The 24481-nt window shown below is 39.3% G+C and overlaps 2 protein-coding genes across 2 annotated transcripts in view; one reads left to right on the forward strand and one right to left on the reverse strand.

Annotated features, from left to right (window-relative positions):
• LOC308689607 (protein NLRC3-like) overlaps positions 1-24481 on the reverse strand; it is a gene marked incomplete at both ends in the record, with an annotated part of 270187 nt that overhangs the window by 189952 nt on the left and 55754 nt on the right. The window lies entirely within an intron of this gene.
• Positions 5223-13781, forward strand: LOC308689614 (tripartite motif-containing protein 16-like). Its single transcript, XM_081363428.1, has 6 exons — positions 5223-6126; positions 7221-7316; positions 7404-7637; positions 11673-11826; positions 11977-12030; positions 12270-13781. The coding sequence occupies exons 1-6, from the start codon at positions 5554-5556 to the stop codon at positions 12851-12853; spliced, it is 1695 nt and encodes a 564-aa protein (XP_081219554.1). The 5' UTR covers positions 5223-5553; the 3' UTR covers positions 12854-13781.

A 24481-nucleotide genomic window follows, 5' to 3' on the forward strand; every position in this document is an offset into this window, starting at 1 on the left:
TCATCTTATATCACGTAGAACATCATATTAGAAATGTCTTAGGAACGAATTCAGGGATAATTTTCTCTTGACATGATAATCACACTCTTCATATCTGTTGATTTCCACAGTCACTTTCACCAACATTGTTCTAATTCGAAAGAATTAGATGCAACTCGCTCAGCCTTAAAGCAAATCTTAACTAGGAAGGCGGAGACCTCAATGCTGTCTGCAGGGCAGAGGCTTTACGAATACAGCAATAAGCCAGGCCGTTTACTAGCACGACTGGCTTCACTCAAAGATGGCAAGGGTAGGTCAACTCAAGATTCTAAACAAATTAACACTATTATGAGACAGTTTTATCAGAAGTTGTACTCGTTAGAGACTAGTGTCTCAGTTGATTCATATAATTCTTTTTTAAACCGAATTAAACTCCCTAGCCTATCTGAGGAGCAACAGGCAGACCTGAATAAGCCCATCTCAAACGAAGTGCTAGAGGCAATTAAGTCTTTGAAAGGTGGTAGGGCCCCGGGCTCTGATGGTTTTGGCCCGGAGTTCTACAAAAAAACAAGTACATTTATTTTAGAACCTCTAACAGAAATGTACATTGATTCGTTTAACCCTCTGGGGTGTCTAAGGTGTTTTTGGGGTCCTTGAGATGTTCTGACATGCCCTGACATTTGTGCTTTTTTCAGTTGCTTATAAACATATAAATGGCTATTTAGCTCAAACAGGGCTACCATAATATGTGAGCGTGTTTGTGTATGTGTACATGTTTGTATTTTTGAGAGAATAATGTTTATGCATGGTTATTGAAAAAAAACAAAAAATTAAAGTTTCTGAAATAAGGCCACAAAACACATACTAAATATGTGTCCACAAGACTAATGGATGTTGTCGCTTTGGGTGTACGGGCTCAGAAAAAGTGCATCATGTCAGAACAGAACGGCAATGAAATGTTTAACCGGCAAAGATTTAAAGCACAAGCAAATAATGAACCTTTGTGATTGTGAATAAGTGCAGTGTCCTGTGAGTGTAACTCTACCGCTGCGTTAACATGTGATGTGAATGTATGTCGAGTTTTACAGTATTGGGACTGTCGCGCCAGAACTGCAGCTGTGGGCTAGAATGTGCGCTGTAGCGCGATACTACCATATTTTAGTTTCCATTCTTATTGTGTTTCCACAACAATGTTAGTGAGTAAATCTAATGAAATGCCCACCATAACAGTGGAGTGAGATCTAAAGATGTAGAGATGTAACGATATGCAATATATGAAACTGAAATCACAACACTCAGTTCCACGATCCTGTGTGAGAAGGCAGAATCGCGACACACACCTTCCAACTTCCCCTACCAGATCCAATGCTACCACATATTTAAATCACTATTTATTTGAAGTTAACATTATAAAATATGTAGACCTACACCAAAAAAATAGTTGAGGATAAATTCTTTAAAATTGGGCAATTCCAGCGTTATGGACGTGACATTTGCAGTATAAACTTTAAATAAAAAATTATCAGAAAATGCATTTAATACTAATACATTGAAAAGTCTGTTTATATATCCATACTCCCTTAACAAAATAGTCCAGACATTAGAAACATATCAGTCTACACATGCGTTTTATATTTAATATGAGGGAAATACACATGCGTTATGTGTATCTGTAACGGCATGAGAGAGTATAATATGTGTCCGTAAATCTCCCGCTGATATGTTGAAATACTATCTGACTGTTTTTGATGCTTTATTTAACAATACAACAGACATAATAAATGGAATACTCTGAGTCAGATACATGAATAATTTAAGTGGATAAAAATATTTTCATTGTGTGTTATATATCATCAAATTATTAATAGTTATAACCACAAACAGGTTTTATTATGTTGATTATTCATGAGATGATACAACACATTATAAGGTTGTTTATAAAGCATTATGTGTGAATTATAATGCACTAAGAATACCCTTATGATGTATTATAAATACAGGCTTCATCTGGTGTTGTAATGCATTGTACTCTTAAAAGTTATAATCACAAATAGGTAAGCATTATAATGTATTGTACCTGTTATGATTATTTATAAGATGACACAACATATAATAAGGTTGTTTATAAGGCATTATGTAAGGGATAATCCACGGCTAGCCATGCATTAAAGGATTTTAATGCACGACGTAGAGGCGAAGACGAGTCTGCCTCTACGAAGTAGAGTTTCTGGTCTCATTGACTTCCATAGTATATTTTTTTCCTACTATGGAAGTCACTGAGACCAGAAACTGTCTGGTTACTGACATTCTTCTAAATATCTTCCTTCCTGTTCAGCAGAAGAAAGAAATTCATACAGGTTTGAAACAACATGAGGGTGAGTATATGATGACAGAATTTTCATTTTAAAGTGGAGTATCCCTTTAATTTGTATAATTTATTTTTAAATCATTTGTAGATTTTTAAAAAGTGCTTGAATAAGGCACCTATTATGCCCCTTTTCACAAGATGTAAAATAAGTCTTAAGTCTTAATAAGAGTGTGTATGTGAAGTTTTAGCTCAAAATACCCAACAGATAATTTTTTACACCATGTTTAAATTGTCACTTTTGGGGGCTGAGAAAAACACGCAGTTTTAGTGTGTATCCCTTTAAATGCAAATGAGCTGCTGCTGCCAGCACAGAGGGCGGAGCTTCAGGAGCTCACACTCAGGCTACGTTTACACGTGGGTGGCTATTTTCATAAACGGACATTTCACCCCTCTTCGTTTTCAAAAATAACATCGTGCACACGAACCTGTGTATATGCTGTCAAGAGCATGCCAAACCTGTAGGTGGCAGTGTATCGAGAAACTCAAGCCCACCTTAGCCAATCAGAATCCCGAAAATAGTCACATTCATTGACGTCGCTACCTAAAACTCCGTTTTTCTCTGTTTACATGCAAACGTGCAAACGAAGATTTTCAAATTCTCCACTCTGTCCGGAGTTTTTAGAAAGAATCGGTTTCATTGGCGAATCCTCCGTTTGCGTGTAAACGAAGGGCGCAAACGAAGGGAAATGTCTCTGTTTTTCAAAATAACCATGTACGTGTAAACGGGGCCTCAGTGGCAGGACAATCCCTCACAGAATGATAATATCAAAACAGTAACTCTCAATAGAGATGTTCATTTCAACTCAGAGTCAGACAATAATGCCTACAGAGCCAGAGAATATATGCTGTATGGAGATAGAACAGGTATAGTTTATTTTAATTACGGTTATGACTTTTCATCTTGCTTTTATCCACATTTAGTACAAGCATGTTGTAGAATTTGCCAAAAATTTACTGAAGTTTAATGAAGTTTATTGTATATCACACAAAAGATGAAGCGTCAGTTTTACTCCAGAAAATCACTGTAAGAGCTGAATAAACAGTATAAGAAGTGCGCATTTAAGTCTTATCCATAAACTCTCTCTCTCTCTCTTTCATTATCATTAATATACACAGCGAAGTACAAAAAAAAAACACTTGTTACAACTAACAGTATACAAATATATACAGACTTTATGCATTTTCAGTGGGTGAGGAGAGATTCTTGTGTACAGTTGCTCCGGCGTCGAAACAATGGCGGACTGTGTAAAGCTCACTCAAGGTGGGTCTATGCTACAACGGCAGTGTCTGTCAACAGTCGTGGACGGGCTTGTGCAAAAGTATGTCACATTGCCCCGAATATGAGAACAGGTTGTTCTGAGACAGTGCTTATGATTTATGGGGTTTAAAAAAAAAGCACTGGGTGGATTTTTAATGTTATAGGGTGGTTGTGTACACACACTGCCAACACAAGTCTCTGTCCTGGATACCATCAGCCACGGAAGCTTTCAACCACCTACGAAAAGCGTTCAGCACCACTCCGCTCCTATCCTCACTCACCCAAACCCCAACCTTCCATTCGTCATTGAGGTGGATGCCTCAGCCACCCTCAATCCAACGGCCAGACTGAGCGCAAGGTACAGGAAATCAGGAGGTACCTGAGGTCATATTGCCACCAAAATCAGAACTGCTGGAACCAGTTTCTACCCTGGGCTGAATATGCCCAAAACTCTCTCCGTCAGTCAATTGCCGATGTAACCCCTTTTCAATGTATTCTAGGCTATCAACCACCATTGTTCCCCTGGTCTGGGGAACCATCAGATGTCCCAGCTGTTGATCACTGGTTCCAGCAGAGAGAGAGGGTGTGGGACTCAGCTCATGTCCATCTACAGCAGGCAGTACGTAGACACCCGAAGAGCCAACATACTCCAATACCATCCAGGGCAGCGGGTGTGGTTATCAACCCGGGACATCCATCTACAACTGTCGTAAGAGTCCCCGCTACCTAGGCCCATATACCATCCAGAGGGAGATCAACAAAGTCACCTACCGGTTAAACCTACCCCCAAATCTTTGCATTTCTCCATCATTCCATGTGTCCCTTCTCATGCCTTTCACTGACCCTGTGTTACCTTCCTCCACAGACTCGGGTGAAGAAGTGGTGCCTCCTCCCGAGCTCGTCGAAGAAGAACCCATCTATCAGGTACGGGGCATCCTCGACTCTCGACGACGGGGACGCAGCCTGGAGTACCTCAATGACTGGGAGGGGTATGGTCTAGAAGAGCATTTCCTGGATCCCTCAGGACAATGTACTTGATCCCACTCTCTTCACCTCGTTCCACCTCGAACATCCCGACCATATATATATATATCTCCTTTTTTATACTAGTGGGTGTATGAATCTATAGTTAATTTATGTAAGGAGGATAGCAAAATAAAGTAAAATATGACATATTATTCCCAAAAATTCTTCATATAGAGGACCACGAGTAAAATCTATAAAAATTTGGGGCCAAAAATGATTCAGACGCTCAAGTGTTTTTTCTTTAATTGCTAATGCAACCTTTTTACACCACAGACTGGACAAAATTAAGCATTGTTTGGTAATTGGTTGACCTAAATTGGTATTATCTAATTGTGTACTTAAATTTAACAGTTGACAGCTATTCAACCTAATTAATTTGTGAGACATCTGACAGAAGGATGGCCAAAACCAGGGAAATATCAACTGATTTGATAACTGTAAGTTCTTGTCATATTTTATTCTAAACGATAGGAAATAAACTCTGATAATGTGAGAAATGTTGAAGGTGTCAATTTTTTGGTTTGATTGTATGTCGTGGGTAAAGCTGATGTACTGTAATTTCCGGGCTCCCTCTCTCTTTCATGGGATGTCATAGCAATGAGAGGCATGGACCAGAGATTCTCCTTGTTACAAGTGTCTGATGGGGTCTGTTATATTTTGACAAAGAAACTGAGAGAAGCCGAGAGTAAATCGCATGATAACTGCATCATCGTGTGGGATCTCTTCTTTTAAAAAGAAAACAACGCAGACAGAAACCCACTACACCAGGAGTGAGGAACCTGCTTTACAGATTTGCAGACACATGTTTTTCACACATCACTCAAACACAGAACCAGGAAACAGGAAACTCTTCTGTTCAGAGAAATTGAAACTGAAGTGAAGTTGAGCTGTTGTGTGGTTGTGTCTGTGTTCATGCAATAAAATGGCAGAAGAAAGGTTTTCTCAGGATGAGTTCCTGTGTTCAGTGTGTCTGGATCTCCTGAAGGATCCAGTGACCATTCCCTGTGGACACAGTTACTGTAAGAGCTGTATTACAGGCCGCTGGGATCAGGAGGATCAGAAGAGAGTCTACAGCTGCCCTCAGTGCAGACAGACCTTCAGGCCAAGACCTGCTTTAGCTAAAAACACCATGCTGGCTGAAGTGGTGGAGAAACTGAAGAAGACTAAACCTCCTACTGACTGTTACGCTGGAGCTGGAGATGTGCAGTGTGACGTCTGTACTGGAAGAAAACGCAAAGCCGTCAAGTCCTGTCTGGGGTGTCTGAACTCTTACTGTCAGAATCACCTTGAACAACACGAGAGTTTCTTTAAAAGAAAGAGACACAATCTGACAGATGCCACTGGACGACTGCAGGAGATGATCTGCCAGAAACACAACAAGCTCCTTGAGGTTTTCTGCAACACTGACCAGAAGTGTATATGTGTGCTGTGTACGATGGATGAACATAAAAACCACGACACTATATCAGCTGCAGCTCAGAGGACAGAGAAACAGGTATGCACTTTAAACTAGACACTGATGAAATAAAGTTGGCATTATTTATATGGGCACCCATTTGATCAGGTAACATCATTCACACTGCAGACATCAGCAGAAGTGAACAGAAGCTGCAAGTGGACATTCACTGCTGAGCGTATCTGTGCTCCGCATTGAACTTAACAGAAAATATGGTGAAAATGCACCGTAAACATATTTACCACCACAAACTTTTGTAAAACAGACTTTGATTAGTTAACATAAAATAATGTAAAATATTCACCGGTTGTTTGACAAAATATATCTCTGTCAAGAATAACACAAGTTAATTGCAACGACAGACAAAAACACTTTCTTTTCAGTAAATCTGTCTCAGTCCATATGAGCTCAGTCATTTATAGCTTTACTTAAGGTTTTGGCTTCAGTTCTGTGTTTTTAAAATAAACTTGAATGGCTCAAATGAAATGTGAACTAAAATAAACTGATGGAAATGGGATGCCCCTTACTAAATAAGCCTGTTATTAAATACTGTTACACAGCAGAAACACTCAGTGTGAGGCTTTACAGATTTGTCAGTTTCACTTTTATGATACTCATGCTTGCAGTGTGAAAGAGGCCTTATGCTTCATGTAAATTCATATACAATGGTGGAAACTAATCTATCATCCCTTTAATGAGTTTGAACCTGCAGCCATTGGATATTTATTCTACTGTTACTGGATTTAACTTTTAACATGATGATTTTAAACATAAATCGCGTGCTACACAGAACACAACACCACACGCAGACAGAAGAGCGTACGGCCAGAGCGAACTCGAAACCGCATGCCTATACAACAAGACAGAGTGCACGAGAACGAGCGAATGCTCATCCTGCTCATTTTTTGTGCGAATGTGTATGGGTTGGCTACTTGTTGTGAACCAAATTGCCCCTTGGGGACATTAAAGATATTTAAATTAAATTCAATTAATTTGTGCTCTGCATTGTACTTAACAGAAAATATGGTAACTAAAAATGCACCTTCAACATATTTATCAACACAAACCTTTTCATTAAAAATCACATGATGATATAGTGAAAGTAGTATAAACTGACATTGTTCGTGGTGCAGAAACAGCTGAAGGAGACGCAGAGGTCGTTCCAGCAGAGGATCCAGCAGAGAGAGAAAGATCTTCAGCAGCTGAGAGAGGCTGTGGCATCTCATAAGGTGAGTCTGGAGAAGAAGAGAAGTTTGAGAAGTCTCAGTCAGGACTCACTGAAGCTCACTGTGTGATTGTGATGTGTGTCCTAACAGCGCTCTGCACAGACAGCAGTGGAGGACAGTGAGAGGATCTTCACTGAGCTCATCCGCTCCATTGAGAGAAGCCGCTCTGAGGCGACACAGCGGATCAGAGATCAGGAAAAGACTGCAGTGAGTCGAGCTGAAGGACGACTGGAGCGACTGGAGCAGGAGATCAATGATCTGAGGAGGAGAGACGCTGAGCTGGAGCAGCTTTCACACACACAGGATCACATCCAGTTCCTGCAGGTAACAGAGATCTAGAAGAACAGGCTCATAGGCCTCGTTTACACTGCAGGTCTTGATGCCCAGTTCTGATTTGTTGCCTATATCCGATTTTTTTGACTGTACGTTTACACATTCTTTCAATTGTGACCCATATCCGATTCATGTGTTTACATCACGCATACTTAAAGGTCCCATTCCATGGATTATTTTTATTATTTTATAATGTTTCCAGGGGTGCCCTTATAATGTTAGTATGTTTTTTAGATCAAAAATTGTTATAATTTATAAATAAAAGGCATATTTCCTAGCCTGATTTCATCCCCTGATTTGAACACTCTGTTTGAAGGGGCGTGTCTGCTGTGAGACTTCAGTGTAAACGCCCTCTGTGATTGGCTGACATGCTTGCATATGAAATATCTGGCATTACATGTGGAACTATCTGGAAAACTTTTACTATTACAGCTATTATACGTTTTTACTATTACAGCTATCGGGATTAACGAATCATGAGAAGTTTTTTAAGTATTTAGATCTATTCCCATCACATAAAAGGTTGCAGTTATGAGCATTGAGCAGATGACAGTCTGTTGATCGCGTGAAAGATCTTATCATTGCAACGCAGTTTCTGCACTCACTAATGATTTCACCAATGCAAACATGAGGCATATAAATACAGTAAGAGATTCGTTGTGCAGTGTAACAGCGTCATTGATTTCATAACGAGTTTTGGCAAGTGACCAGATAAACTCGCGCTGTGTGATTGACAGCTTGGGCGATTGGAAAGGGATTGTTCTTTGATCGCTTTCTGTATATTAATCACAGTTTAAGTAAGATTATTTTCATCCTACTAAGAGAAACGATGTGAAGTTGATCGCTACTTCCATAGTAAATCACTACTTACCGCTTGCTGGAATATAGATGAAATTGCACCCTTCGTCAGTATGAAACGCTGAGAGAAGCCTGCTTGATATTATCCCAGGTTAGAAAAACAGTCCGTGGTGAAAAGGACAGAGCAAACTAACAACTTCGAATTAAACTTTTGCGGTATCCGATTATAGATAAACATCAACCACGTCTGTTGACATTTCGCCATCAATACGCCTATGTTCCTGTGGGCGGAGGTTACGGTTCTAGTGACATCACTAAAGAAGGAAGTAGAGGGGTGTAGTCCAATCCAGCCGTTTTTTGTAGTCAACTTCTGTTAAATAAAATATCTCGCTTGGCATTGAACTTTGAGCTTTATAATTTTACAGATATTATTTATACTCTAACAACAACATTACACACTAACTAAAGTTTGAAACATGGGATCACGAAGAACGGGACCTTTAAAGGTTTTTTTTTGCACAGATGGACAGACACGAAATATGCTTGATGCTAGCTTTGCGATATATGCGAAGTTCGCCAAACATCACCATGATTTTGAGGCAGAGGAGGACGAAAAGGGCCATCATTGCAGCCTGCGCATATGCTTCAGTTATTGTGTGCGAGAGAAATCTCACGACTGGTGGGAACATAGGCCTACAACGCGATCTCATGAAAGTGTGTATCTATACCACTCATTTTATTTCTTGTGCCATTTATATGCCAAAAATAGTTTTTAATATGATGTGATGTGATACGCACTGTAAATCCCTTGGGTATGCCATAAAGTGCATATCATATGCACGCAAAAACTATTTTTGGCATAAATGGCACGAGAAATAAAATTTGTGCTATAGATACGCACTTTCATGTGATCGTGGCAGGCTCCAAAATTTTAGGATGAGCAAGCCAACCTTTGATATGTTGTGTCACCGTGTGTCCACATTCATCTCCTATGACGACACAACGTTTCGTCGGGCAATATGTCCCTTTGCAGATGCGCTTTGGGGTTGCTCTCATCATTAAACCGTGGATACGTTGCCTAATGCCTCAGAAAATCTGATCTGCCTGTTTACATGACAGTCGCATTGGCACACATATGATTTATATCTGATTTATTTCCACATATGAATGAGGCCTGAAACCGATCTCGAAATATCTGAATGCATGCATTTTTTTCCTGTTTACACTGTCATAGAACACATCCGAGTCACATATAAGCAAAAAATCGGAATTGGGTCACATTTCACTGACAGTGTAAACAAGGCCATAGTGGACTTGAGCATGAGACTGCAATGTTGTCGGGAATTCTGTGTGTTGTGTTATATAATTGTTCTCATCTGATCATCTTGCTTTAAAATAGACGACACTTATAAATGCATTTCAGCTCTGGAAATCTCTTAGGAAACATGTTCTGAGCTCTTTCTTCTGGGAGATACACTATTCAGCTACCAAACTCCACAAGTGCAACGAACAGGTCAAAACTTCCTTTTGAACTTTTTATCTTCTGATCTGAAATTTCTTCTGATTTCTTACATCATGGTGAAATTGATGGAACCAATTTTGAGTTATGTTCACCAACGTTGCTTCAGGCATAGGTGTGATTGGTAAAGGACAAAAAAGCAGGAAAATATATGGCGCACCTACCATGATGCGGCGAAAGCTCTATTCTCGAAATGTTTTGACTTTAATCTCAAAATGTTTCGACTTAAATCTCGAAATGCTAGAATAATTCTTTTTTTTTCATAGCGGTTCAGGGCTTCCGTAGGCTATTCAGATCATGCTATGACTTTTTTTCGTTGTGCAGCTCTAGAGGCAGTATTTTCTAACCATGTCGGGGGAGTTATTCTTATGGGTTTTAGAATAATGTCACTTGCCAGGTCATGTAAGGGGTAGACCACAGAATTTATTATACTTGTCAAAACGAAAATAGAAACTCCACTATGTCTCTCTTTACATTTATTTTGTCCCGTTGTCGGCTTCAGCTAAGAAAAGAAATAGTTCGCCCCAATTGTCCAAATTTCTTAGCACACTTTAGATAACCTTCCGCAACGAGTGCAGGCTCTTTGGTGGAGCTCTGCTTTGAATGAAGTTCCATCGTGACAAATGAATGGACAACTTACGGAGTGACATGAATCAAAAAACATTGACAGCGGTGAGCGGTCTTTATGTTTACCAATACCAGACCCGTGCCATGCGCGTGCAAAAGCGGATTTGCATGATTCACGAGAACATAATTTTCAGGTCAGAAAAGCTGGATTTCCGGATTTATCCGGAAGAATCACACCCCTGTTCAGGTGATCTTCAAACCTGATAAAATGGATTTGCATTTTCATAATTCATAGTTCCCTTGAGGATCACACCCATGATCTCCGTCTAGATCGCATGGCGCACTGCTCAGATGACTCCCTGTGCGCCTTATATCATGCCGGCCTCAAAGAACAGACAGAGGCGTGCCTGGGGATGGCCCTCAAGAGATAATCTGTGAGTATGTGGAGCTGGTACTCTCCAGCTGTGGTTCCCCCTTCACAGTGGGTGAAGAGGAGGAGGATTCCTAATAGGGTTGTCCCGGAGCTAGCACTCATTGACCTACACATTCCCTGGCCCTCCTGGCTCCTTTGTCTTCGCTGGTCCCGTCCAGCCTGTTTCCCTCCGGTTCCTCCTTCGTCTTTGCTCCCACCGGATCTGGCTATGTTTTCCGAGCCCCCAGTTCCAGAGGTGGCCAGAGGTGGAGCCAGGGAATCCATAAACAAAAACTAGTTACGTTTCTGTTGCTGTGTTTAGTACCTGTGTCCTGTGCTGCAATTAGATCCTCACCTCCTTTCCTTTTTTGACTATACTGTGACACCTTGCTCTATAAATTTATAATTTCAGTTTACGCATTACAGCGGAGATGATGACTGATGCATTTGATTTTGATAATGGGTAACACTTTATAATAACGTTCAATTTAAGTTATTAGTTAATGTTGAACAAATCATTTACAAAACATGACTGTACGTTCATAAATGATTAATAAAAGATGATTAATATGTTATTAGTTGATAAGTTAATCTCTTGCAAATCAATTAAATATTTATGTTAAAATTGTTTTAGTATCCTAAAGATCAACTAGAGCCACACAAATCTGACAGTAGTGCAGGTTATTGATGAAGTGTGGAGGTGATGAGCTTTGATTTCTGTTTTCTGTAGAGTTTCCAGTCTCTCTCAGCTCCTCCTGAATCTACAGACGGAAATGACAATCCCTTCAGTCCTCTCTCCACTTTTGATGGCGTGAGAGAATCTGTCCTTCAGCTGAGAGACAAACTGGAGGATTTCTGCAAAGAGAAGTTGTTCTCTGACAGAGGTAAAGTCCTGGAGATTCTGCTCTCAGAAAGGATCCTCCATCATCTCATATCATGTAGAAGATCATATTAGAAATGTCCTAAGAACGGATGCAGGGATCATTTTCTCTTCACATGATAATTACACTCTTCATGTCTGTTGATTTCCACAGTCACTTCCACCAACATTGTTCCCAAGACGAGGACCAGGAACAACTTCCTACAATGTAAGTCACTAAGAAAACAAGCAGAAAAATTCACTGTGTGTGTTCATGTTCTTCCTGTAGAAGATGAAAGAAACATGACAGAGGAGATATAGAGTTGATCATGTAAATGATATTTTGCACAGGTTATCTGGTAAACTGTACCGAGACCCTGCTGATTTTTTGAACATGAAGAGTTCAGATATATTAAAAGGTCAGACAGATTCATAATTCCTTATTCTGACGTGTTTTCTCTCCATCAGATTCTCATCAGTTCACTCTGGATCTGAACACAGTGAATAAACGCCTCCGTCTGTCTGAGGAGAACAGAGTGATTACTAACACTAACACAGTCCAGCCGTATCCTGATCATCCAGACAGATTTGATCATTATGAGCAGGTGTTGTGTAGAGAGAGTGTGTGTGGACGCTGTTACTGGGAGATTGAGTGGAGTGGAGATGTGCTTGGTGCTGTATATATATCAGTGTCATATAAGAGCATCAGCAGGAAGGGATCAGTTAATGAGTGTTGGTTTGGACGTAATGACCAGTCCTGGAGTTTGTTCTGCTCTTCCTCCAGTTACTCATTCAGACACAATAACATGGAGACTAAACTCCCTGTAAAGCCCATCAGCCATGGAACAGGAGTGTGTGTGTATCACAGTATGACAGGAGTGTGTGTGGATCACAGGAGAATAGGAGTGTATGTGGATCACAGTGCAGGAACTCTGTCCTTCTACAGCGTCTCTGACACACTGAGCCTCATACACACAGTCCAGACCACATTCACTCAACCGCTCTATCCTGGGTTTACTGTTTATATTGGATCATCAGTGAAACTGTTTTGATGAATCAGAATAGACTGTAGAGCCAAATATTGTATTATATTGAATGTTGTTTAATGGAAAATAAAAATATGTTCTTTACATGGCTTCCAAGTTTCAACAAATAAATTAGACATTACCGATAAGATCAAAGGCAGACCATATGTTCATTTCCATCTAATCCTAATAGAAGAAGGACTTGCTACTTTTCAGCTATCTATTATTTCATAGCAGGATTTATGTGGGGTAAAACTATTTTTGTAAATCAAATTTCAATAAAGGAAATCTAATTTTAATTAAGATAATCCAGGGACATGTTAACCAGATTTCATTATCATTTAGATGAAATTATTTTAAAATATTTGTATGTAAGTTTTGCGTTCAGACGGTCACAGTAATCCTTTACAGGCCTTTATTATTTAATGCATTTTAATTTATTTATTGACATTATATTCTGGGGAAAACTGAGATGGAATGAGATGGATCTATTGTGATAAGGATTCCATTTTAGGTAATATATTAAACCTCACATTTGATTTTGATCTACAAATGTTGAATGAGTTTGAAATAATTAAACATTTCCAATCTTTTTTTCACTTGACTTTATCCTTGATTGAGAAAATCACAAATGCTCGGTAGTTGGTACATTTACATATAAATGAATCCTTATTTTTTTATCTCGTTTCAATGTGTTTTCTGTATTCTAATTTCTATGATTTTTTAAGCGTGTAACAGAACTTTTATTTGTGTGTTGATATTACGTCATAAGGCTGCACCGTTATATTTATGAGTTAAGCGCCTCCACACATGAATAACAGAAAAGTTGCGTCTCATTTCGCTCCCTAGGTTGTCAATCAGTTTATCGTATAAATGTATTCAGTCACTAGCCGGGTTTCCAACCAGTTAATTTTTTGCAATAAAAATTAGCGCTTCTGGTCCTGGAGGTGTTCTGACATGCTCTGACATTTGTGCTTATTTCTGTTACTTGTGACATTTTCATGGCTAAAGTCTGATTACACTGTATTCAGCACAAACTCTGCTACAATAATATATCAGCAGCATGTATGTAAAAGTTTGTAGTTTTGAGATAATGACATTTATGCGTGGTTTGTGAAAATACAAAAAAAAATTCTCACTGAAATAAGGCCATGAAACCCATACTGATTATTTCTTCACAAGACTTTTGAAAATTGTATCACGTAGCCTAGAATATTTGCTCCAAAACTATGTGAAAATCATCCTGACTGCTCATTCAGATAAGAAATTATATTGATTTAAAAATTGTAAGACGTGTTTTGTGTGAGAAAGATTTATGCGGGAGGTGTGATCACATCATTAATATGTAAGCTTTTCACACCTGAGAAAGACAAAGACCCTCCCCTAACGGCCCTATTAGCTATCAGGCCCTATCATTCTGAGCAACCTTGCACAAGGAACGAGGAGATTTAGAAAAGAATGGCTTTTTGATTGTTTGGATTTATTTACAACACAACATAATCCAAAGATACAAAACAAATGACAATAAAGCACACTATTGAAAACAATCATCCAAAGACAGAGAACTTTGTGCCATTCCTAAAAACATTGTACATACCTTTCAGTTCCAATTGATTTTCACTTTACCATGTTTATATACAGAACCTCATGTGAATGTTGAAATCAGCAGGACTCAGTGGCATCTGGTCCCTGAAAGAAAAAAAAAGTGAACATACCAGGGCTCTCAAGTTTTACCAAAAGCTTGGAGTGAGATGACATGCGGTTAGGGGAGGAGCCCTAATGAAGCCACGCCCCCATATGTCCCCGCCCCCCAATTTTACCCATTGTTCATAATTAACCAGCCCAAATTGAAATTATAACAATTGGTAAATCTGATAAATGACAGAGCAATTCATCACATCAAATATACTCTTTAATGTTATATTTCAAAATTACAAATAAGTTACAAAAATTACAAAAATATAACAAATTGCTCCAAACTGTTTGGAAAAACAAATCTTTTTGCATTTTGAATGTCTAGTCAAAATGGTATAATTATTTATTGTGTGGCTCTCGAGAGCCTCCCGTGCGTGCTCTTCTCCCAAGCAAAAAACGCACAGATCGTGTGTGTCACCCGGCGTCAAATATCTTGGGCATGGGTCTGCACACTTGCGAAAATTCTCCTTCTTCTCTGCGCGTTTCATAATGCCTCCTCAAAGCGATATTCTTTTAAACAGACAAACAGTCCCTGAAGACGAAAGAATGTTGTCATGTTTTCAAGGCTCCCTTTTATACATCCAGGTCGCGCGTTAATCATTCAAGCTGATGATTCAGGGGCTGTCGCCGGTCAACATGATTGCCGTGAGTTGATATTTGATTTCAGACACTTGTCACGCCTGAGGCGTTCCCCAAAGCGTCGATGACGTAGTGTCGAGTTCCCTTCGAAAGGGAACCTAAATTTTAGAATATAAAGTACCATTTCCATGGTAACAACGTCCAGTTTCAAAATGGTTTTCACAGGATATATTTAGAATTTGTATGCTTTCAAATATTACCTAATTTATGATGATTACTAAAATATGTGATACGAAAAAAGGTGCAATACTGTAATACATACCGGTAAACAAAAGTCATCCAGCTTTGTAAGCTGGTCCTGCTGTTTTCGAATATCGATCCAGCTCTGCAGCTCTTTGTTAATTTTCTAGTATGTGATCTTCTGCGACATACCCTAAAATCACCAACATTCAACATTAGTGTAGGAGTTTTTAAAATTATTTTAATAAATTGCGTTTCTTTTCTTTTTTTGCCATTGATATCCATTGTGTATGTCTTTTGTAGTTTCAGAGATTTCTTACAGATGTTACACGTCATTCTTGACTTCATTAGATTATGTTTTTGTAAAAAATCAATCATTTTTTTTAGTCCCTTTTCTATCCCTGCGATTACAGAGAGCGAGGATTTTCTTCGAAAGTCCCATAACTACAGGCAACAGTTACCATCTACTACCAACTCTAAACCTAATGATGCCGTTATTAATGGCATGTTTGACTTGACCCCTGAACTTCGGAAGTAACGTACTGCTTGAATTATTTTCTATATAGGCTACCAATCATGTCCTTCATGTGGAATTCACGTGCAGAGACGGTAGCTTATGCAATTGTGGCATGAAAGGATAAACATTTCAGGGCTTAGGCCCAAGCAGTTTGCAGACTACGCCACTATGGGACTTACACCCAAAGAATTAACTATTTTGTTCTAACCAGGCACTCAAGTTCGTTGATGGATAGCCAGAGACAGTGGTCCAGTACAAAAATAGAATTTTTATTTTCACTCCAACAATGATTGAGATTTCATAGTAAACAACATGCACTGTACACCAAATCAAATAACAAAACACACACTCAATATTCACTCCACTCACTATTCGCAACGCACACACGAGAGAGGCGGACAATAGGGCGAAATCTTAACAGTGGGAGGCTAGTGACTCGTGCAATGACCATCCATGAAAAACACCCCAATCACACGTGTCAAATTTCACACACACCGCAAGAGAAATGACCACACTTGGTGAACCACAGCACACCAAGGGACCCGCCACCGCAAGGGGCACTGCTCCCACTGGCAGTTCTCAACACCTGGACAATGGACAGACAATGGAAGTTAAATGAAATTACACAAAAATTACAATACACAATGTCTAATAAGCCACCCGTTCTAAAGCCCAAGGTCATACTGAGGTTAGCAATATGAACAGAGACTCAATCACACAATAAATCAAAAATAAATAATCAAACCTGGACAAATCACATAAAAAGGTCAAAAAGAAAAATCACAATTAGGCCAATACTCTTGGATATCAGCAGCAAGAAAAGGCCTCCATACAAGAGTTAAAAGAAATAAACACAAAACAAAATCAAAATGGTGTCAGTCCATTAAACACTCTCAAACACTGATTCACAACAAAGACAGGAAGAAGGATCAAACAGTGTTAAACAGGCAACGATGTAACACGCTAGCCAGACGCCTGTTAACTTGAGCTAATAATTGAGTTCAATACTCCTTGGTCCAGTGTGAAAAGGCAGTCGGGTACTACGTAAATCCGTGAACATGTAACATGAAGAGTATAAGCAAAGCAGCAGATGTTCAGCATCGATGTAGCCAACTGGCGGCCGCACCCCCGGTTAAATAGCACTCCCTAAAATGCACAGGATGTCCATTTACAAATATGTCCCACATTAACCATTCAACCATTACTCAGTATAGCAACATACCTATGATTAACAGCGTTGCGTCACAGGCCCTGAGCTCTGATCGCAGGGTGCACACCCAGCTGGTGAAAGGGCTGCTGCCGCACTGGGGATTCTATAGCACAAAACATTCCCTATAAGCCCACGTTATAAAGTTAACGAGTGGAATGAGAAACGAAACTAACCATACCTGCGGCGCTACGGTAGACAGATAACCAGGCAGACATCAGGTCGCTGGGCAGGTAAACAAGACAAGTCGCATACCGGTGACATCATTTGTCAAGAGAAAAGTCCCGGTTTATAAAGGGGTGTAGCCCTTGCGATTGGCTCAAAGTTAACTGCCCAGAACCACTCTCAGCTGCAGCAAATTAAGCGTCACTTAGGGAGGCATGAGCCAGTCAACTGCATCCCGCTACACAATGTTGCATTGACGCGTCGCCATATTGGAGTTAGTGAATCCGATAGTTCACATTCAGAAGACAGCAGCATGGCGACGGAGCGAGAGTGCAAAACTGTGCGCAAGAGAACTGCACCTCAGCGACTAATTGAGAATGAAAAGGAAGAAACCGGTAATGTATTGTGTCATTTATGTTTCTTTGATGTTGGTAGTAGTGATGTGACATTTGAACCGAGGCGTTAGAGCTTGTGTAGAGAAAAAATGAGCGTGCCAGATTAGAGGCTTGTGCTGTTAATGTGAAAATCACGTGACTAATGACAAACAAGGCCTTGGTTTGTGTGGATACGTCATCGGTTCGGTCTGAGTGTCGCTTCCGGAAAAAGGGGGTTCGAAACTCGCGCCTCCTTGTGGGTGTTGCAGGAGTAGTAGAAGCAGTTGTAGTAGTGTCAGAGAGTCAGATAACCATCATTGTCATTGTCACGAGGGTGACAAACAGCTCCAGATCTGTATGAGTGTTTGTCGTCATGACAACTAAACGGCAGATTGGCGACAGGTGTAGGGACTTCCTCCTTTTTGAGAGGATAAAACACACAAGGAGGAGCAGAGGTGTGACGCGCAGCACGTGAGCGGCCGTGGCCGCGGTCGCGGTCGCGGCGGGAGGCCTCGGGAGAGAGAGGCACGAGCAGAGGGGGACACGACGAGAATGAGAGGTGAGGGCGCAGCACGTGAGCGGCCGCGGTCGCGGCGGGAGGCCGCGGGAGAGAGAAGACGAGAGAGAGACAGACGAGAGAGACAGACGAGAGAGACAGATGAGGGAGCCAGAGAGAACTTCGGCTGGATGGCGGGCGGAGGCCTTGGTGCACTGTGGGTCTGTTGAGTTGCAGTTTTATTGTGGAAATGAGCACGAGTGAAACCTTACAGTGTGTGGTGGAAATGTGAGTGTGGGAATTATTTCTGCTGTTCACTCGCAATCACAGCTGTCCATTCCTCTCTCTGCCTGAGCTCAATGAAGAGCCTGCTAATGCTGGAAGAACCTGCTAACGCTTGAAGAGCCGGCTAATGCTGTGAGTTACACGTGTCTGTTCCTCCCTCTGTCTGAGTCCAGTGAAGAGCCTGCTAATGCTTGAAGAGCCGGCTAATGCTGTGAGTTACACGTGTCTATTCCTCCCTCTGTCTGAGTCCAGTGAAGAGCCTGCTAATGCTTGAAGAGCCTGCTAATGCTGTGCCGAGAAACGCGAAGAGAGCGCTGAAGAGAATGCGGAAGCTGTGGATTATGTCCATTCCTCTCTCTGTCCGAAGGTGCTGAGGAACGCGAAGAGATACATGAAGAGATAACCTGAACTGAAGAGACTTTTAACATTGTTTTTATTATTTAATAAAGAGTATATTTATTTCGAATTCTGTGTCTGCCTGTCTCCTTCGTGCCCACGGCCGGCTCCTCAGGGGCGGCACGCAAGCGAAGGGGTGGGCGGCCCGCTGGCGCTCCACCCCGACCTGTGACATCATTGTCGTTATTGTATCATATATGTGTTAGGGCTGTATATTATTATACTATATATTATTATCAGGTTACAATAGTTAAAGTATATTGTTATTATTAATTATAGTAGCTATATTATAGTCTTGTTATATTAATTAGATAAGATTATTTGGATTACTTTGGATTTTTGGATCTGGACTGGATTGCTTTTTGATTTGGATTGTACTTTTGGATTTGTTTGCTTTTTGTGACCTCTTCCTTTTTCCTGGTAATGGAGCCAGCAAGAAAGAGGAGATCCTCCCCTGTCTGGGCTCAACAGAAGCATCAGTGTCCTCATTTATACCAGCTGACACTGGCATTTTATGTTCCCCTGCATCCTCTGTTCCTTGTGAAAGGATCTTTTCCAAGACTGGAGAGATTTTGTCCGAGAAGAGAAATCGTCTAAACCCCAACAACACTTGAAATAATTCTGTTTCTCAATAAAAATCTATTGTAATCCTTCCTTCCAGACTATTCTGTTGCAGTTTAGTTTATTACACTCCCTCCACCATAAGCACTGCACTCAACACAGTGTCACTTTTGTTGTTCATACGGTCACTATCCAAACAATTTATGAATATTTAATTAACTGTGTGTGTGTGTGTGTGTGTGTGTGTGTGTGTGTGTGTGTGTGTGTGTGTGTGTGTGTGACTCTGCACAAGTAAATTCAGACAGAGAAAGAAACATATTTTATATTATACACAGGTAATGGACAAATGTCTGCCCATGTCTTTTTATTAATGCAAATGAAAGGTTACAGACATTAAAGGATTAGTTCACCCCAAAATTAAAATTTCCTAATAATTTACTCACCCCAATGCCATCGAACATCGATGTTTTTTGAGGAAAACATTTCTGGATTTTTCTTCTAACAATGGACTTCATTGGTTACCATCGTTTTTAAGTCCAAATCAATGCAGTTTCAAAACTCTTTGAAGTGTTTAAACGGGCTGTACGCAATCACAGCTGAAGAATAGGTTGTTATCTAGCGAAACGATGGGTCATTTTCAAACAAAAATTATAATTTATAGATTGGATTGGATATATATGGATTGAGCTGATCAACAAACGGACAGGGAACTACGTCATCACGTTGAAAGGTCACGTCGGCGCCGACTTAAAAACGATGGTAACCAATGAAGTCCATTGTTAGAAGAAAAATCCAGAAATGTTTTCCTCAAAAAACATAATTTCTCTCCCACTGAGGAAAGAAAGACATGGATATCTTGGATGGCATTGGGGTGAGTAAATTATTAGGAAATTCTCATTTTGGGGTGAACTAATCCTTTAACAGTGAGTAGAAAATAAATAAATATTTTTGTTTACTAATCTGGTTCAAAATGAATTAATTTGTCTGCTATTTCTTTGCACAGTAGCTAGGTGTCACTAGTGAGCAATGCTGAATAAAGCTTTGCGTAATGAACCTTTGGCTGAAGCAATGGGCTGCGAGGTGTCAGTGGTTCAGGAAGCCTCATTTTGCCATCACTAGTTGGTAGTGTAATCCATGGGTTCTCGACTGTGGCCCTTGAGATCCACTTTCCTGCAGTTTAGCTCAAACTCTGGTCAGTCTCACCTTCCTGTATCTTTCTAGTATTCCTGAGGATCTTGATTAGCTTGTTCAGGTGTGTTTGATTAAGGTTGAAAGTGGATCTCGAGGGCCAGAGTAGAGAACCCTGCTGTAATCAAATCTTAAACTAATCTTAACATTCTTGGTTACAATTAAGCAGCCTGTTGACAATTTGCTAGCAAGCTAGCTAGGTTGTTTGGTATATGGGTAATGTAATTTAAAGACCAAAATTTATTGTTATCATTAATAATATTAAAAGCATAATTGCATATTCAGTTCCCTCAAAACAAATTTGTCAGAAATGTTTATTACAAAAATATGCTTTTACTTTCATTTTATTTTACATAAAAAAATGTTTCATGTGGAAGACACATTCTAATTTATCAATAGACCATCAATAAACTCAAAGAAGAAAACTAATTTTTGAAATCTAAAGTTAATTTCCTTGAAGAAAAATGCAAAGATGTGGAAAATGAGAGGGATTTTCTTCGGAGCAGTTTAACCAATGGTGAGAACTGTTTTAGAGTGTTAGCTATTTGTAGTTGTCTACAATTAATATTATTATTATTATTATTATACATTTTTGGCAAACATTTGCTTAAAAACTCCATGTTATTGTAAAAGAAAAAAAAAGTGTATTCTCTGTGTAAACTGTAATTTTCTTATCATTTCCTTATTTCCATTTTGTTCCAAACTTTTGTGATTTCTGTCTGTGGAAAGCTGGTTTGAATAATAATGCCTATTGTAAAAAGCACTACACCGTGAGTCTTCACACTGTTCCTGGAGCCTCCCCAGCAATGCACATTTTGTAGGTCTCCCTTATTTAACATAGCTAAATTAACTAATTTGCTGATTAGTACACTACTCCATGACCTGAGCTGGGTGTGTGCAGGAGGCTTCAGGAATGGTTTGACTGCTCTGCACTAATAAAAATGACTAAATGTTTCTTCTTCTTTTTTTACAGCACTGTCAACTAAAGAAACAAAAGAGCCAAAGAGGTCTATTGTGATCACAGATTCTGCTGATGAGGACCATGTGCGAGCAGAAAAGAGAAAGTACAGAAAGGGAAACAAGAAGACTAAAAGAGATGACTCTACTTCGAGTTCCTTCCAGTCCTCATCTTTCTTCGACTCTTCTTCAACACCTCACAAGACTAAGTAGTACAAGAAGGGAATGAAAACACAGAAAAGTGCAAAAAGCAGAAGAGGTATGATCGCCTGGCACAGATTCTCTTGAGAAGAGGGCAGACAAGAGCAGTTTTCTCAAGGGTAAAAACTCACAATTGGCACAAGTTGTGTGTGTCATCTGATGTCAATATCTTAGACACGGATCCACACACTTCTTGAAACGCTTATCACTTGCCATAATTGTTCTTACCTTTTCAGATGATTGTAAATCAGACAAAACAGTCCCGAAGACGAAAAGAGGATGACATGTTCTCTAGGCGCCTCTTTTATACTTCTGGGTCACTCTAGTAGTGACGTCACAGACTGGTTAATTTCGATTGTCGTGATTGGATAGTTTTTCAGACACCGGTTCACGTAAAGGGGGCGTTCCCTAATAGCATCATCGACGCAGTGCGAGTTCACTTTCGAAAGGGAACATGAAGATTTGTGACCAATAGGACATTGGCTCAATACAAAACATTTTATAGTGTAGTGCAAAAGTAAATTACCAGTATCTTTTAATATTTTGTATAGTATTATATTATACTGTTATGTATTATACTCCGAAGCCCTCAAATATGCATGGGTGGCTGTGGCTTTACTCTCAGTCACTTCAGAATTCAGGAGGTCTGCCTTTACTGGCAAACAAATTCCTATATTTAGAAATGTATTTATTAATACAATATATTCTGTAATGTATGAAATGCTACTCCCATGTAGAGTCTGCCTATATGCTTTGAGAATAACTACAAAATTATGTTATTTGGAGGAAATTATTAAGATGAATTGATTTTAGTGTTTTGTTCTTTGTCAGTATTTTTACCAGAGCACGTCATAGGAAGATACAAAAAGGTCCTGAAGTTCCTGTCGAAAGGAGCAACCAAAACGGAGGCATACCAAAAGTGCGGTGTGGATAGGAAAACGATTGTCGATACCTCTGCCATTGCTGAGTTGTAAGCCTGTGACATCACAGCGTACAATAAATTACGAGCTGCGTTTCAAAAAGGGCAGAAGCTGTCCGACTTTGCAGACCGTTGCTGACAATTGTGCACACAGGAACCAGTGTGCAGTGCCATAGAGGAAAAAAAGAAAAATGGAGAGCTAATAGACATTCCACAAAAAAATAAATAACATGTTGCCAGTAGATGTACATTCTTATGTACATTCTGTTTATCCTCACAATCTAATTGTGTTGAATGTTTTTTTATTTTTATTTTTTTATTTAGCCATTATGTTTGACTCAGTTTCTCATCACAGTTTGTTGAATGTGTTGAATGCTTCATTCCAAAATACAGATTTTTTGTTTAGTTTATGGCTAGGTTTCATTATTGTACCAAATTTTGTTAATTTAGAATGTTTAATTCAGATATTATATTTTGCACAGTGCTTTATTCTTGCATGCCCAATTGTGCATTTCTTGCATAATGTACTATTTTCTTTTACTATTACATGGAAATCTTCCAGTGCATATAATTAAAAAAAAAAATGTTGGACCCAATCACTGCAGTTGTTTTATGTTTTATATAGTTTAGGCAGGGTGACATGTCAGTGAGGAGTTAACATGTTTTTCACTTTAAAATAATGGGCCACATCACTAGTAGTTCCTGCGGGATGACAGGGTAACGTTTGAGAAATTAGTGAGGAGTTTACATGTTTTTCACAAGTAATACAAGTTATTTAATTTTATATTTGACACATATTGTACAGGCATACATGTCTGTGAGGCACTAGTAATATTCTAACAAACATTGTAATCTGGAAGATGTGGTTTTGCACTTATCGCAACATAAATGCAGCCAATTTCTTCATTGAGGATGCAAATTGTTTTTGACAAGAGAACATCAATGTTTATATTCATATCCTAAAGAGAAGTCCTCCTCAGGCGGCTACTGTAACATAAAGGTAGGTCTCTGGAGTCTGAGATTGAACTGATACTCAATAGAGCTCATAATACTGAACTAATCCAATCATGAGAGTGTCAGCATCACTTCCTAATTATTTAAAATTTTAAACAAATTATAATTATTAGTATTATTCTATGTTTAAGTTTGAAATAAACAGAGAACATACGTCCATCCTTTGGTAAGAGTAGTAGTCACAATCTCAACCTGTAGCTAATGTATTTGGGGGGATATAATATTCATAAACTGGTTTCCACAAAGAACCCATTTGAGGCACAAGCTTCTGAAATGTTATGACCATGTTAAGAGTAAAAAACCCCACAATTGTTCACTTTTTAGACATGTTACTTTTGTGATTAGTAATTAATTGGTTATTCTTTCATAGTTCAATGTATAATAAAAGCCATCAAGTGTTAGACTGTGTTCTAGGTTATTACGTGAGGAAGTTTTTTGTCCAATAATTAGATTCTCTGTTTTTTCAGAATTTAGAAGTAGGAAATTGCTAGTCATCCAGTTTTTTGTATCAGCTATGCATTCCGTTAATTTTTTTAATTAGTAAGTTTTGTCAAGGTGTAAAGAAATAAAGAGCTGAGTATCATTAGCATAACAGTGAAAGCTAATGCCATGTTTCCTAATGATATCTCCTAATGGTAGCATGTACAGAGTGAACAGCAGCGGTCCTAGTACTGAGCCTTTTGGTACTCCATACTGAACTTTTGATCGATAAGACATCTCTTCATTTACTGCTACAAACTGATAAAGGTCAGATAAGTATGATTTAAACCAAGCTAGTGCAATTCCACTAATGCCGAAATAATTTTCGAGTCTAATTAAAAGAATGTTGTGGTCGATAGTGTCAAATGCAGCACTAAGATC

Source organism: Scardinius erythrophthalmus (genome assembly GCF_964197995.2).
Source record: "Scardinius erythrophthalmus genome assembly, chromosome: 4".
Lineage (NCBI taxonomy): Eukaryota > Metazoa > Chordata > Actinopteri > Cypriniformes > Leuciscidae > Scardinius > Scardinius erythrophthalmus.